Genomic DNA, 17,679 nt, shown 5'->3' with positions numbered 1-17,679 from the left:
GCACTTATCGTATCTCTTCACAAGCTTTGAAATTCCCTCTGCATAAAAATCACCCGCTTGTGCCTGGAGCCAGCCTGTGACCGCATCTTTGAGCTCTTCGTCGTCATCAAACCGCTTTGACCCGAGCCATTTCTTCAAATGCATGAAGAGGTGATAATCACTTGGCGCCAGGTCTGGGCTGTAAGGTGGATGGTTGATAACGTCCCACTTGAAGGACTCAAGAAGGGCCGTTGTTCTGCGAGCAGAGTGAGGACGGGCGTTATCGTGCAAAAAAACGATACCGGAAGTCAGCATACCACGGCGTTTGTTCTGTATAGCCCGTCGTAACTTTTTTATTGTTTCACAATACACGTCTTGATTAATGGTCGTACCACGTTCCATGAATTCAACAAACAACACCCCTTTGGCATCCCAAAACACCGTTGCCATCAGTTTTCTGGCAGAAAAATCTTGCGAGGCTTTTCTTGGTTTGGTAGGCGAATTTGAATGTGCCCACATCTTTGATTGTTCTTTTGTCTCAGGGTTCACGTACTTAATCCAGGTTTCGTCACCGGTCACGATTCTGTTTAACAATGGTTCTCCTTCGTCCTCATAACGTGACAGAAAGTCTAATGCAGAGGCCATTCTTTGAGTTTTGTGGTGGTCGGTAAGAATTTTGGGCACCCATCGTGCACAGAACTTACGGTAACCCAATCTTGCTGTCACTATCTCGTACAAGAGAGTCTTAGAAATCTGTGGAAAACCAGTAGACAACTCCGACATTGAGAAACGTCGATTTTCACGAACTTTTGCATCAACTGTCTGAACGAGTTCGTCAGTCACCAATGATGGTCTACCACTCCTCTCTTCATCATGAACGTTTTCTCGTCCACTTTTAAATAAACGTACCCATTCACGGACAACTCCTTCACTCATAACTCTTGGTCCATACACGGCACAAAGCTCACGATGAATAGCTGCTGCAGAATATCCTTTGGCTGTAAAAAACCTTATGACAGCACGCACTTCACATTTGGCGGGGTTTTCTATTGCAGCACACATTTCAAACTGCCACAAAAACTAAACTAGCGCAGGTACGACGTTCACTCGACCACGGCTTGATGCCGACTGACCTGTTGAGTGCGTGAACGCACAGATGGCGTCGCTACTCCCCCCACAACCCGCACTGTGACCAATCGGAGGTTACTTTCTGAACCGCCCTCGTATTTATGTGTAGTGTAGATATATGTGGAAGTGATACATGGACAGTTTACAGTACAGCCAAGAAGAGAATAGGAGCTTTTGAAATGTAACGTTACGGAGACATGGTGAAGATTAAATAAATATAAGAAAGTTCCAAAATGTGCTCGATTATGGTGTGAAATGTTTGAGTATGCTTTTGTCTTCCACCTTAAAATGACGATACAGTCAAAGCTGAAATTGTAAAAGGTTCACACGGATCTTACAGTGAGCAAAAAGATGTTTTAAGAAGCTAACAACTGAAAGAAGAACCATGTATTTCACCTCTTATGTTAAACAGAAGCATCCAGAATGTCTCATGTTCCTCTTAAAACATTCATTCTGCAATCAGAGACTTTGGGCATTTAACTTTAAGGAGCACACACTCAGCTGAAAAGATTAGCAACTTCATTTTTAAAATCATTAGTACAAAATGTTTGTTTCAGAATAAAATTCAGTCATCAGTTGTAAATATATTTTTGATTTCACTTTACTGGTTTTGACAGATTAATTTGTCATCATCAGAAGCCTGCAAAATTAGGGACATTATAAATCTTTAGGCCTTGGTTATACATTTATGTAAAGTCTAAGAAAGGTACTACAGAAACTTAATATTGGTTTAGAGCAACTGGGTGACATTATTGGTGGTGAAGAACACAGTTGCTTTTTATAAATAATGAGAAATCTCCCACTGACATATTCCTCAAATCTGGGATATATGAAATACAATGTAGTATATGTGTCTGACTTTATTTGTAGGACAGACAGGAGGGGTCCTTAAGACCTGCCATCTTAACACTTGGTCAACAAAGATGATGAGAATTCATATAAGCCAACTTTTGCAGAACACCTTAAAAATGAGAAACACTCTCTTCCTCCTCCATACGTGCTTAACATGGAGATTTTGCACATAGTTGACAAGGTGTACAAAATGATCCTTCTAGAATAATTTGAAGTATGTAAAGATTTTCATGTAAATTCAAAAGATTTGTTGAATGATCAACTTGCTTTAAAAATAGACACTATCTTGAATGCAAAGCATCTCTTACATAATGTGAAAAGTGCCCATTTCTTTTGTGTGTTAGATCTGTGTGCCATGTTGTTTCAAATATATGGTATATAACTTCCTTATGTACCTTAATAATACTCATTATGTGCTTTGATATATGTTGTTGCTGCTAATACAACAGCTGGAAATGTATATAGATATGATTCAGTTACTGTAAATTATTAGTCTGTCAATATGTGTTTACGGTAATCACATACCACATAGACATTTTTGGACATATCATGGCATTATGCTTCTGTGAAGAAGAGATTGACATCTGTTAAATCAGTACTAAATAAGTAATACCCTTCTTATAATTTACATAAATGTGTAACCAAGCACTAAAGATTTATGATATCCGTAATTTTGTAGGGTTCTGAACATGACAAATTGAAACTGGTAAATTGACATAAAAATATGTTTGCTAATGATGTCTGGATTTTATTCTGAAATATGTACTACAGTTGCTGAAAAATAACAGCTATGAATAAAATAACAAAATGTTTACAACAGATGTGGAAACTGTACTCTTTTTCCTGTATTTCCTTAGAGTTTTTGGGTTGAGAATATCTTAAAATTTTAGCATTAAGATATTATAACTGGATTACCATTTAGAACTTTTTATTCTTTGTGCAAGGTAATATTAATACCGAACTTTTGGACTACAATCATCTTAAAAAACAACAACAGAAACAAAAGTTCTATGCTATTGATATGACAGAACAGATAGCTCATTGGAATTAATAGAATTCTGTTAAATTTTAGCAGGTACTACACAGAAGCCATTCAGTCAAAAAATATGTGTAAATAGGCAGAAATTTTAGTAAACTACAAATTGTGGTTCAGAAACCAAGGAGGGATGGCATCAGAAATGACAAAATATACCACCAAATTGAAGTGAGACAATTAATCGTTGAGACCTATGTGGAAGTCAGATGAAAATGGATTGATTATGACAAAAGAAGGGACCTACAAAATGATTCAAAAAAATAACTCACACCACATACAACTTTCTACATTCATTCGCTCAAACTCACTCCCCTACACACCTTGATCATTGCTTATCTCTGACCATAATCATTGTTCAAACCTTCTCTTTCCTTGGACCTCTCCTTCAGGACATTTCCTCCCAAGGATATGATGTGTGGGTTTCTTTCTTCATTACCACTCCTCCCCATACATCTTTTTTTGCTATACACATGCACTATCTCCCTTTTCTCACTCTAATTTATTGCTTTATTTCTTTCTTTGTTTTGATTGTCCTTTTTTCACATCTCATACCACATTTTTACTTGTCTCATTTCTCACAATCCTAATCTCTTGCTATTAAATTGTCTTCTTTTACTTAGTATTTATAGATCTTTATCTGCCATTTCTCCATTGTCAATTGTTGTGCATGAGGACTAAGGCTTGTAGACTGCCTGTTCATGAAAATAAATGATATATAAACAGAGTGTCGTTTAATACATTAATCCGACAGACTTAATGGATTACACAAACTATCACAGCAGCCACTTCTGACAGAAAAGTTTAATTTGTGGAGGCCCATTAGGTTACATTTGAAGTGGATTGTGAGGCTTTTAAAAATATTCATTCTGCTTAAAATTAAAGACTTTATTTTGTAGACATTTTAGGCTGTTTTAAAGTAGTAATCCAATAATAACTTGATGTGTCATTTATAGGATGCAGTTCAGGCCCTGAAGCTTATGGGAGAAGTTTTAGTGTCCTTCATGCCTCCAAATCTGGCACTTTTAGTGGTCCCTGTGAAGGACAGTTCAATAAATAATCTTGGACCAGTTGTGAGGCAACGCTTACATGATGTCAACTGGGAGGTACGAGACTCTGCCCTTGAGGTGCTGCGGAACGTCGTCACAATATCTGAAATCAGTATGTGTGAGAATCAGAGTGCCTGATTATACTATAATTTAAAAATGAATTCAGACAGACTGAAAAAGTCTCACATATGGATGCTTAACATATATAGTCTCCCACTTCATTGGCCTTCACTGTTTTTCCCAGGTGGCATTAAAAAAATATATGATTGTGTGTAAATCAGAGACAAAAGGGGCCGCACCTTAGATAGAGAATTTCTTGACTGATTCTCTACAGCATTTTATAAATTCAGTGATAAGCTATAATGCTCTCAAGGAACTGCATTTAAATTTTACTGAGTCACTAATATCTCATTCATCAGACATAACTACTAAGGAGGCCTGGTTTCGGGTATGTGGCTGGTCATTTGTTTTATGAGGTGGTGGATGCTTTATAGGTTTGCATACTAGTGATTTTTGCTTCCAGAGTTCTTTTGTATGTAGGTTGTCTCAGGAGGAATAGTAAGTATTTTAGTATCTGATAATATAAAACATTCTATATAAAATGTGTCCAATTTTTCTTACAGAGCTACAGTTGGTCACAGAGATGAGTATTGATACTCCAGCTGCTGTGGGTTTTTATTGACTGTTATTTTTGTTTTGAAGACCAGTTTGTGAAGTTTTGCTTGACCATTCACAATTAAACTTTTTAACTGTTGATGGTGATTTGTTGACCAATCCTAATGTATTGTTTAAGCATGCTGCACATATTTACAAATGCTGAGTATGGTGACATGGTAATTGTGTGCAGGTTTAATAATGCTACTGCTTCTAGAAAATATGGTAGACTATTTCCTAACCAAAGAGTACTAGAGTCAAGAGTACTTATGTTCCAACAAAACTGAATGGTACTCTGCAGTGTCCAGCAGTTACATTTCACTAAACATGCAATGAACAGAGTTTGGATGAAGTAGAGGACTTGGTTGCACACAGGATTTCCATTACAAGAATATGGTGCACTTTATGTGTGAACACACTTCCATAAATATCTGGTGTTATATGATAAACAGTCAGTTGATTGGACTTGTGTTACTCGTCGTCTTACAGTACCCCGTCATCTAGACTTTCTTCAAAATGAGCTTCCAGCGTTACTGTAAGAGGTGCCTTGGGCTACAAATGTGGGTATGTTCCTCCAGCAGGATGTGTGACGGGGGCCTCTGCACATTCTAGTTGTCAGGTGACGCATCATCTGAACATGACATCCTGCAATAAATAAATAAATCCAGAAGGTGGATTGGCAGAAATGGTTATGTTTCTCAACCACTTAGGTCTCCAAAACTTCCTTTACATTTTTGCATGATGGCATGGGTGAAAGGCGAAGTCTGCTAAGAAAAAGTAAACACAAGAGACAAATTGATTGTTCGGATTATGACTACCCTCATAAAAGAATGCCAAGGTGACCTCAGATGAACTACATGTGGTGTTGTCAAGAGAAATCGAAAGAGCCTCAGAGTCCAAGTTGGAATTTATGAAAATCAACTTAGAACTTAATCATTTCCCACTATTTAACACCACCCTTGAATATTTGTTTGAGTTGTGTTGTAACAGCTGTATTTCTGTAATTGATGAAAACTGGACGCATTGTGTGGAATATTTATTTGAATTAGTCTATGCTATTCCCTTCTTAAACATTTATTGTTCCTCCTGAAACAATCTGTATTTGTGGTGTAGATAGAGTTAATAATAGTGTATACAAGTAAATTAAATTAATTATTACATAAAAAATTACTTCATGCTAAATGTTTCTACCTATTAGCAAAGATCTGTAATTACATACATGTAGAAAATCCTGTTCAGGGTCCGTATAAAATTTTAAAATGGCTAATGTAATCATTTCTGTTAGCATGCTTGTAGCACTCTGTGACGTTATCTTTTTGTAGCAACAATACTTATTGTAAATGTGTTTGTTGCATTTAAGAGAGAAACCTTCTTTTACAAGTTAATTATGGAAATACAACTAACTTCCTTTATTAAAGCTTCTTGAACAGAACATTATTTATTGAATCTGCTATATTGACAGTAGTTAATGTCGGTATGCCTACTAGCTCCATGGACGATGATGAGATTGATGAGATAAACGAAACTATTCATATCATTAAGGGAGATAAAAATTTAATTGTGATAGTATTATTGAATTTGACACTAGAAAATAGGAAGAGAAGAAGAAAATGTAGCAGAACATGGAATGGGGGAAAAGAAATGAAAGGGGAAATAGCCCAGTAGAATTTTGCATAAGGAGCAATTTAATCATTCCAAATTCTTGGTTTAAGACTCATGAAAGTAGATACGACCTGTATAAATTGAAAGAAGTAATGGTTGCTCTAAGTTTCAAATGGACCATAAGGCAATGGGTGAACTGAACAGGGGAAAGGAACACTGTAGAAGATAAAGGGATTGCTTTGAGAGATGAAATAGTGAATGCTGCAAGGAATTGAATAGGAAAAAAGATAAGGTTGAGTAGAAATCCTGGGATATGATAGAAGATATTGAATTTAACTGGTGAAAGGAGAGTATGTAAAAATAAAGCAGTCCAAAGGAACTCCAAGTGCCTAAAAAAATGGGAAAGCAGGAATGGCTAGAGGAGAAATGCAAAGCTGTAGAAGCATTCATGACTGTGGGATTGATAGATTCTGCCTATGGAAAAATTAGAGACACTTTTGGAGAATAGAAAAACAGCTGTATGACTATCAAGAGCTCAGAGGTTAACCAATACTAAGAAACAGAAAAAAATGCTGAAAGATTGAAGGAATGTATAGAAGGCGTATGTAGAGGAAATAACATTGAAGTGAATATTATGGAACGGAAGGTGGAAGTAGATGAGGATTAGATGGGAGATATACTTCAAGAAGTATTTGACAGAGCATTTAAAGACTTTAAGTCAAGACAAGACACCTGATGTAATCAACATTCCCTCAGAATTACTGAAATCATTGGGAGAACATAGCATGACAAAACTATTCCACAAGATATGCAAGATATATGAGGAAGGCAAAGTACACTCAGACCTCAAGAAGAATGTAATAAACTTGATTACAAAGAAAGCAAGTGCTTACAGAAGTGAGTATTATCTTATCATTAGTTGATAAGACACAGTTGTGAATTATTTAACACAAATAATTTAGAGAAGAATGGTAAGACTAGTAGAAGCTGACTTCAGAGAGGAACAGTGTGGTTTCCAGAGAAATATAGTAACATGTGAGGTGATACTGACTGTACAACTTAACTTAGAATATAGGACAAAGAAAGGCAAATGTACATTGATAGTATTTGTTGATTTAGAAGAAAGCTTTTAATAATCTTGTCTGGAATAGAAATTGTGAAGGTGGCAGGGAAAAACACAGGAAGTGAAAGATTATCCTTCAGCTTGTACAGAAAACAGATTGCAGTTATAAAAGTTGAAGGACATGAAAGGGAGGTAGCAGTTGAGATTGGAGTGAGACAGGGTTGTAGCTTACCCCAGTGTTAATCAGCCTGGTGTAGAGTAAGCAATAAAGGAAACTGAAGAGATATTTAGAAACAGAATTAAAGTTCAGGTAGAAGGAATTGGCAGTGACATTGTGATTCAGTTGAACATAATGAAGGTATTTGTCTGGAGCACTTGAGTAACTAATGAAGAAGCACTGATTCTACTGCATCCCAGCAACAATAAACTTACTTCTGTTTATTAACAAAAAATGTACCACTGCTAATGGGCAACTTGGAAGAGTACTTCACAGATTAATTTTGTGTAATGGAGAACTGAATAAGCTAGCTCAGCCTGACCAGCAAGGAGAATCCATAACTTCATGTTACACTACTGATGGTTGAGATGTCTAATGCCTAAGTTTGCCAGATAAGCATAACTGGGCACTGGAGCTGGCTGGTGTGCACAGTAATGGCCTGATAAATTGTACAAGAGTCGGTTCATAAAGTTTGGCAGTGCAGCTAGCTCAGGCGACAGCGACCTTGGTTGGCATGTTGGCTGGTCCATTGTTTTCTGTCTAGCATTAGTGGCTTTGCCTTGGCAGGCAGTGTCCTTTTGTGAACTGTAAATACTTCATCTTGTGGCTCAAGGGCATAGTTGAGGGCGTACTGCTGCCTGTTGTGAAGCAATAAAACTCGTTCAGTTGATAGTCTCCACTTCCATAGACTTTAGCCTTATTAAAGGTTTGAATGGGGGAAAAAGGAATTATGTGGTACAGTTTGACTAAAGAAATGATCAGTCGATAGTACACATACTGCGGCATCAAAGGAATAGTCAGTTTGATGATGGAAGGAAGGTTGATTGGTAAAAACTGTAGTGGGAGGGCAAGACTTAACTACATTAAGCAGATTCAAGTGCATTTAGGTTGCAGTGGTTATATAGAGATGAAGAGGCTCAAAACAGAATAGACTAGTTTGGAGACCTGGATTAAACCAATCTTTGGACTGAAGATCACAACACCACCTATACAAAATATTAATAGCTCTGTATATGTTTGTTTTTCTCTTGATTACATGTATTTAAAAGTCACCAAAAATTAACATTTTTGCCATATATGTGTTTGATGTACTCACATGTTTATTGCTGATAGAGACATCTCTGTTATGTGTTGCAGAATTCCCAGTTTTCCAGGATCATCTGTTGGAACATGAGTTAATTGGTTTGGTTGTAGCAATGTCAATAGATGATGCAGAAAGTTATGTCCGCGCATCTGCAATAAACTGCTTATGTCATATGGTGAAAATTGAACGCTTTTGGGCTGAATGTCTTTCTGCTCAGGACTTATCTGTAAGTATGAACTCATATTTTTGTGACTGTGGAAAATTGTGAAAGGCTTTGGGATGAGTGAGCAAATCAATATTGCCTAAACCAAGGGAGATTCACTTGTCCTTACTAATGCGTTAGTATTGTAATATATGTTATTCAATAAATATTCTTTTGATTAAATGATAAGACCATATGAAGTCTCAGAAAGTGAATTGATAAACCTGAACAATTTTCTACAAAGCAGTACGAAATTTTGCTAAATGTGACTGTTTGTCCTCGGAGTCTTTCATGATGGCATACATGAATAAAACGTTCTCGGTTTTCAAGCCATGTCAATTCGAATAAAATCCTCGAACTTTCGATGACCATCTCCGCCATCGTCTTCAGGAGTTCACTGACTGCCAAGGCTGCTACCGTTTCTCACTTATATAGGCATGATGACATCATCAGTAGCCAAACAGATAGACCCAATGTGGCACGCGCGTCCTAACGACAACGTACTTTTTTGTACTGCGATGAATATTATGAGATGACGGATGGCACAGCCATGGGATCACCACTGCCTCCAGCAGTCGCAAATTTCTTCATGGAGCACTTTGAGGAGCACTTCTGTAGACAGAACTGCAAGTTTGGAGTTGGTGATAATGCACAGAAAAAAGTGAAAACCATTTTGTCAGTGAAAAAGTGATGGTACACTGTTCTTGTAACATAGGAACTTATTGACTGTTATCATGACTGACTAATTTGAGAAGTATAAAACAGTGACTGGCTGTTGTTATGCAACATTGTTTTACCATTTATGTTATGAGTTGAAGCGCCGGCCGGTGTGGTCGAGCGGTTCTAGGCGCTCCAGTCTGGAATCGCGTGACCGCTACGGTCGCAGGTTCGAATCCTGCCTTGGACATGGATGTGTGTGATGACCGTAGGTTAGTTAGGTTTAATTAGTTCTAAGTTCTAGGTGACTGATGACCTCAGAAGTTAAGTCGCATAGTGCTCAGAGCCATTTGAACCATTTTTTTTTTTTTTTTAATGAGTTGAAGCAGTAAAATCAGTATTACTGTGCAAGAAAATGCTCTTGCACAACAGAAATGTGCCTGCTCACACATTGAATGTTGTAATGACAGAAGTGCACCAGTTCATCTTAGAAATAATATCCAAGTATCCCTCATTTGATTTAATGTAACGCTTTCCTAACCCCAAAAAATGATTTGGAACGAAGAAGATTTTCTCAGATGAAGAATTTAAGAGTGCTGTAAATGAATTTATTGTTGTGAAACACACTATTTTCTAAATGCATAAAATTTGTATCTCATTGTCGATTATGTTAAGTACATTGTTATGCTGTTAAAAAATATATGTTTTACAAAGCTTGTCAATCAACCCTCACATCAAATTGATAAGAATCTCAAAGCTACCCATTCTTGTGAAGTCTGTACAAGAATTTTTCCAGAAGATGGAAAAGAAAAGTGTCGGACCCACTTGGTCTAGACATTTTTTGCTTTCCACACGATAGGTGGATTGGACAAAACACAAGTCATTTCTAGAGCTTGTTTTCTGATTTCTTTTTAGTACACTTATATTTTTTTCAATTTGACTTCGTGCTTAACCTATCTAGAACTATTTTGAGATACCAATATGTTTGTAACCATTGTTGTTTTATGCCAAGTTGATGTCATGTTGAACGTTACATTTACCATTGACCACAGTGTTTTAAAGCTCATTTAGTTGGTGCTTCCATGGAAGCATCACAACTCCACAATTTCCTGAATATATCTTGTTTTCTGAGCTCTCTTTTTGAATCTGTGTAAAAGAGTTGGCCTGCTAGTGTTTCTGATCCACAGGTACCAAACCTATGGATCTAACGATACAATACTTTGTGAAGAATTGTAGTAGCCATTATGTGTAGTGTGGACTAATGTGGCAGTCAAGTGTAAACAAACGAGAACTTCCATTACCAGATGGGAGCTAGGAGATGTGCAGGGGAACAAACCGCACCTCCTCCTCACTGGACTGGTAGCTGCCATTTGTGCAAAATGAAAACTGATAAATTGTCATATGGATTATTGATCTTATCTGTTGTGATTGGACCACAAATATTCTCTTCACCCATTTAAAAATAAGAAAAGAAAATGCTGATCAATGCACGACCCAAAGCAAACCAGTGTTTCCTAACAGCTACCACACAATTGCTTGCTTAGTTTGGCAGTGTCATAAATGTGTTAGTTGAGACCCCCCAAGCAACATCTTACACAATCATAGTCAAAACACAACCTCACCTAAAACTGCCACATTAGTGTCCACATAATAGTAGATGTCATGTCATAGTGTCTTTCTGCTTTGAAATGAACAATAAAGCCATTCTTGGCCCATATGGGGACTACCTATTACTTGGCAGAAAAAAGGTCACTTTTACTTTGGTAAATGATCTGTACAGAATATAAAGCCCTATGTAGTACCGACAGTGCATGAGAATGGCAAAGCTTGTTTTACTATAGTAAGATACTGGACTCATATTTGACAGGATAGCATTTGCATTCCTGTCTGGCCATCCAGATTTAAATTTCCATTGATTTTCCTGAACTGCTTTGAGCGAATGCTAGACTGCTTCTTTTGAAAGCAAACAACCAACTTACACATTTAGGTTTGTGCTCTGTTTCTAATTGACTGATCATTGAACTGATGATAAATCGTAATCTCCTTTTTTCCTGTCTCACTCATGTATACTGCTCTCTTCTTTGCAGCTATCTGTGTGCCCTCTTTTCCTTCATGAACAAGGAAAGTCTGACAGATATTACCTGGAGGTTCTAGAGTGCAGAGATCATGAGGGAATTCATCTGCTAAACACAATAAAGTCTGTGAAAAAAATTAAGTGATCATGTTCTGTTAATGGTGCAGATACATTTTCTTTCATGATGATAGTGTAACCACTCAACTAGCTGGAAATGTATGGGAATGGCTGGTGGCCTCCACAGATGCTGGCTTTCTGTATTGTCAAGGCATTACGATATGTCATGCCTCGTTGACTCCAACACTACAAGAATGCTCTAGTATTGGTTGCAATAGGGCCTTGTATGCATTTTGCTGTACAGTGAACTACACTTTTCAGAATCCTTCCAGCAAATCCAGGTCTTCCATTTGCCTTCTCTACTACTGATTTTAACTCGTTGTCTTGTTTCATACTCATAATGCTTACATGATGTGATGTGCTCAAGATGTTTGCCACTGCTGTTGTAGTCAGATACCCTCAGGTTTATTCTGTAATGCTTACATGATGTGATGTGCTCAAGATGTTTGCCACTGCTATTGTAGTCAGATACCCTCAGGTTTATTCTGTTTGTTATAGGCATTACCTTACATTAATCCACATTTAAACAGAGCTGCCATTCATTACTCTAACTGCAAACTTTGTTTAAGTCCTTTTGAATTTCCTTCCAATCATTCAACATATTTTCCTGTTGAGAGCACTACAGTCAGTGAACAATCTCATAGTGCTTGCTGTTCCAAAGTTAGTTACAGATCATTTTTATTTAATGATATGTTAAATAAAGGGCTACTATAAATAATTAATTTGTTTCGAGATCTCTTATGTTTTCCAAAGTATTGCATTTACAGAATAGGACCATGAACTTACCAAGTTAGCATTTTACACTCTGCAAATATACTATGAGTGCCACTCTGGTCACACAACACACGTCCAAGTGGTAGTCAAGTTCATTTCATACCTCATGTGGAAACATCCTGTCAGTGGTAATTGCAACAGCATTAATGCCTTCTCTGTGCTGCTCCAGTGTTCTTGGCAGTGGGGGTATGTAAATGCACTATCACTATACTCCAAAAGGGGAAAAAAATGATGCAATGTGTTACATCAGGTGACCAAGGGAACGGAACCACATCATCTTCACCACTATGCCCAATCCAATGATGCTTAAGTTCATTGTTTAGGTATCACTGAACATACATGCACCAGTGAAGATGTGCTCCCTCTTGTTACAAGATCAAATTCTCGGAATCAGCAGTCAGTTTTGTAAACAACCACAACTGCATTATATCAAGGGAACAGGTACCCATTCAAAGTTTTCTCTCATAAGAAAAAGGCCCATACAACTTCATCTGTGTTGCTTGTACAGAAAATATTAACCTTTGGCGAATCTCATCCATGTGGCACGATTTCACGAGGATTTTCGGTGCTCCATGCATTCACATAGTGGTGATTAAGCTTTCCAGATAAGTGGAAGATCACTTCGTTGCTGTATATCGACTGGGAGGTGAGATGTTCATCCAAAGTGCTTCCTGCATTGTGATGCAAAATTGAAGGCACCGGCTGTAATTTTCCGGTTTTAATTGTTGTACAAGCTGCAGTTGGTATGGTTGAAGAAATAAGCGCCATCATAAAATCTTCCACACAGTTTGCTGCCTATTCAGAGTTTATGGATTGTGTGGACCATTAATATTTGTGGACTGTTTACAAAACTTTATGTAACCCTCTCCACAGTTATGTCAGACACACATGGTTTACTGGTACTTGTGTGTTTACAGAGACAACCAGTGTACCTAGCTGTCAATACCAGTGCACAGTGCTCTGTTTACATGGTAGGTCTTTCCCATAATTCTTTTGGAATGCACTGTTGTAACAGACATATGTATACCAACACACACAAACTCTTTTGTTAGTTTGCTGGCATTATGTCAAGAAACTGGACTTGTAATGCCAGCTGGTCGGCACAATGCAAACTTGGTGAGTTTATGTTTCTATTCATGCATCAGTCACATTTGTACATGCAATACTTTGGAAAATATAGAGCTTTGAAAATGAGTGAATTGTTTATAGTAGCCTTGCAAAAGTCGTGTCTTACTTGTTGTTGTGGTCTTAAGTCTGAAGACTGATTTGATGCAGCTCTCCATGCTATGTCCTGGTCGTTGACAGGACATTAAACACTAATCTCCTCCTCCTCTCCATGCTACTTGTCCTGGGCAAGCCTCTTCATCTCTGAGTAACTATTGAAACCTACATCCATTTGAACCTGCTTACTGTATTTGTCTCATGGTCTCCTGCTACAGTTTTTATCCCCCAATTTCCTCCAATACTAAAATGATAACTCTGTGTCTCCCTACTTTTAGTCAAGTTGTGCAACAAATTTCTTTTCTCTTCCATTCTGTTCCATACCTCCTCATTAATTATGTGATCTACTCATGTAATCTTTGTCATTCTTCTGTAATATCGCATTTCAAAAGCTTCTTTTCCCTTCTTGTTTGAACTGCTTCACCATTCACATTTAACTTCCATATGAGTCTGCACTCCAGACAGATACCTTCAGAAAAGACTTCCTAAGACTTAAATTTATAATTGATGTTAACAAATTTCTGTCCTTCAGAAAAGCTTTGCGTGTGTTGGAATTCTCCATTTTGCTATATCCTTTCTCCTTTAGCCGTGATCAATTATCTTACTGCCCAAATGGCAAAAGTCGTCTACTACTTTGAATGTCTTGTTTCATAATCTAATTCCCTAACACCATGTGATTTAATTCAATTACGTTCTATTATGCTTGTTTTGCTTTCATTGATGATCATCTTATATCCTTCTCTTAAGACTCTGTCCATTCCGTTCAGCTGTTCCCCCTAGTCCTTTGCTGTCTCTGAGAGAATTATGTCATTGGCAGACCCCAAAGGCTTTATTTCTTTTACCTGAGCTTTAATTCCTTCTCCAAATTTTTCTTTGGTTTCCTTTTCTGCTTGCAAATGTAAGATTGGGGATAGGCTACAACTGTGTCTCGCTTGCTTCTCAGCCAAGTTGTAAATAAACAGTGTATTCCAATCAACTTTATCAAAAGCTTTCTCCAGTCTACACATGCTATAAACAGAGGTTCGCCTTTTTTTTTAAGCTATCTTCTAAGAAAGGTTGTAGGGTAAGTTTCACATTGGAAGTTCCTACATTTCTCCAGAACCCAAGGTCAACTTCTGCCAGTTTTTCCATTCTTTTGCAAATAATTCATGTATTTTCCAACCATGACTTATTGTACTAATAGTTTATTAATATTCACATCTGTAAGCACCTGTTTTCTTTGAATTTGGTATTATTACATTCTTCTTGAAGTCTGAGGGTACTCTGCCAGATGTACAAGTTACACACCAGGTGGAATAGTTTTGTCATGGCTTGCTTTCCCAAGGTTACCAGTAGTTCTGAGGGTGTGTCACCTGCCACAGGGGTCTTGTTTTGACATAGGTCTTTCATCGCTCTGTCAAATTCTTCTTACAGAATCAGCTCTTTTATCTCATCTTCATCTACTAGTACTGGAGCTCGATACTCTTCTCCCCAAAGGCCTCTTTAATTTTGATACAGGGTGTTCAGAAATTCCCATTACAAACTTCTGTGACTTGTAGAGGCGAGTTAGTACACAATATTTTGAATAGGGACCAATGTCTGGAAACATACCATTTCCATTCTCAATTCAGATGTGAAACTCGTCCACTTCTGCTTGAACAATTGAATTAGACGTGACACACTACAATTATTAGGTTACAGTTCGAACGGAAACATAGCAAAACATTCATTTGTCACTTAAGCATATTTGTTTGTATTAATATGTAAACATTACATGTCTGCATGATTCCAAAACAAAAAAGAACCCAGCATACTGCATGCACAGAACAGTACTGATGTGTTACAACAGCGGCTCGACGTGCTTAAGTGATAAATGGATGTTTTGTTATGTTTCCTTTCGAATTGTTACCTAATAATTGTACTGCATCATACCTAATTAAATTCCTCAAGCAGAAGTGGATGAGCTAAACATCGGAATTGAAACCATCGTAGAATGAGAACAGTGCATTTCTGGACACAGGTTGTTATTAAAAATATCATGTATTCACTCCCCTCTACAAGTCCAAGAAGTTTGCAACGGGAACTTCCGAACACCTTGTATAGGCAATACCCATCTTCCTCCTAGTTATACATGCTTATATGACCTTGCATTTGTCTTCTAGCCATTCCTGCTGAGCTATTTTGCACTCCGTTTTCTAGAAGTTTGTATTGCCTTTTGCCTGCTTCATTTGCTGCATTTTCATATTTTCTCATTTTATCAATTAAATTCAGTTTCTCCTCTGGTATCCAACAATTTCTAGTAGGTCTTGTCTTTTTACCTACTTGGTCTTCGCTGCCTTCACTAGTTCAGCTCTCAAAAGTATCCATTTGTCTTCTACTATTATTCCTTTCCCCTGTTTCATTAAATCATTGCCTAACATAACCATTTGTCTTCTACTTTATTCCTTTCTCCTATTTCATCTTATCATTCCCTAATGCTCCCTTTGAAATTCTCGACAACTCTGGTTGTATGCAGGTTCCTTTTGCTTAATACCCCAACTTTTTGCAGTATCTTCAGTTTTAATCTATAGTTCATAAACAACTAATTGTGGTCAGAGTCCATATCTGTCCCAGGATATGTGTGCAGTTCAAAATCTGTTTCTGAAATCTGTGTGTTACAATGCTCAACCTGTCGACCGTGATCGACTAGTTGGTCGCCATGGCTTTATGAGTCGATCTTTTAATACCTTTGTGTGAAATCTGTTTAAATGAGTTGCTTTTGTAAAGTTCCAGTGTTTACAATGAGTATTTAGCATGGTATTTGTTGGTGGTAAATCTGATAACACCATCTCCATCTCTGTAATCTCCATCTACGTTTTGCCACCTTTAACACTCACGCAAAGCAACAGTCTTTCCCCCTGCATGGTGAGATTACTAGTTGTGTACTGTAACTTTTTAGGTAGTGTGTGGGGGTTGCAGTGAGAGGGGAGAGCACTCTCTGTGCTGCGGGATGAGATGGGGAGCATGGTGCAGGACGGAACGAACTCTGCCTCCAGTAGGCAACACAGATCTTTGTGATTTTCCATGAAACGACAATGTACATGACGGAGGTAATGGTCATTAAATACCTAGTGTTATCGAAACTGAGGTTGCTGTTAGTACTGACATGTCAAGTAACTGCCTCATCTTTCAGACTGTGTAAGGTCGGTTCTGGCAAATTATTCACCGGATTATTATAAACTGAATAATGTGCAAAGTCAAGTATTTCACTAAACTCTTTGAATATTTATTACGGTGTCTTTTTTAATTTTTTCACTTGTGTAGTATCTTGAAAATTGAGTAACAGGCCTGTAACTTTTGATGGAGAGAAAATAACCTTTTATGTATTTTCTGTAATTAAAATAGTTAATTTTGGCTATAGTGTTGTTTCCTGTTGAAACCTTTATATGTTCTTAAGTCTGTAGATCTCTAAATAGACTTAATTGCATGTAGTAGATCTCAAACCCAAAAAGGTTGAACACTTCTGATGTAAAAGTCAGAAATTCTCCAGTGTCCCCAGGTCTGTGTCTTATATATATGTTCTTCTTTAATGAGTCTTAAACCAAGTGTAAGCGATGATTAAATTATGTTTGTACTGAAGTCTGTTAGGTGGCGTCCACTTTCGTACCCCCCCCCCCCCCCTCCCCCCCCACTCCCCTCCCCCTCGGAGGCCACTACCGTCTAGCTACACATGGTCCAAATTCCAAATAATGTACCTGTAACACCTTTGTTTGATGAGCCTATCAGAATTCAAAAAAGTGACTGGTTGCATATTATATCCACATCTGTTACCAATTTAAATCACATTTACAGTTCACCATCAACAGTGGAAGTAGTGATTAAATATTGTGACCAGATTTTCAGAGACCACCAGTAATGCTACTGCCTGTTTTAAATGATGCTGACTAAAATTTTGTGCTCTGAACACAGTGATCAACACAAAAATTTCCCTCGCCAAAATGTTTTGTGAATCTTT

General features: G+C 37.6%; 1 protein-coding gene across 1 annotated transcript in view; it reads left to right on the top strand.

The window, feature by feature from the left end:
• LOC126457966 (uncharacterized) overlaps positions 1-17,679 on the top strand; it is a 105,437-nt gene that overhangs the window by 63,800 nt on the left and 23,958 nt on the right. Inside the window, exons 6-7 of the mRNA XM_050094724.1 lie at positions 3,949-4,153; positions 8,715-8,887. Coding sequence (XP_049950681.1) covers positions 3,949-4,153; positions 8,715-8,887 — 378 coding nt within the window. The remainder of the gene's footprint in view (positions 1-3,948; positions 4,154-8,714; positions 8,888-17,679) is intronic.

This window comes from Schistocerca serialis, chromosome 2, assembly GCF_023864345.2.
Source record: "Schistocerca serialis cubense isolate TAMUIC-IGC-003099 chromosome 2, iqSchSeri2.2, whole genome shotgun sequence".
Classification (NCBI taxonomy): domain Eukaryota; kingdom Metazoa; phylum Arthropoda; class Insecta; order Orthoptera; family Acrididae; genus Schistocerca; species Schistocerca serialis.
This window is presented reverse-complemented; position numbering and strand designations above follow the sequence as displayed.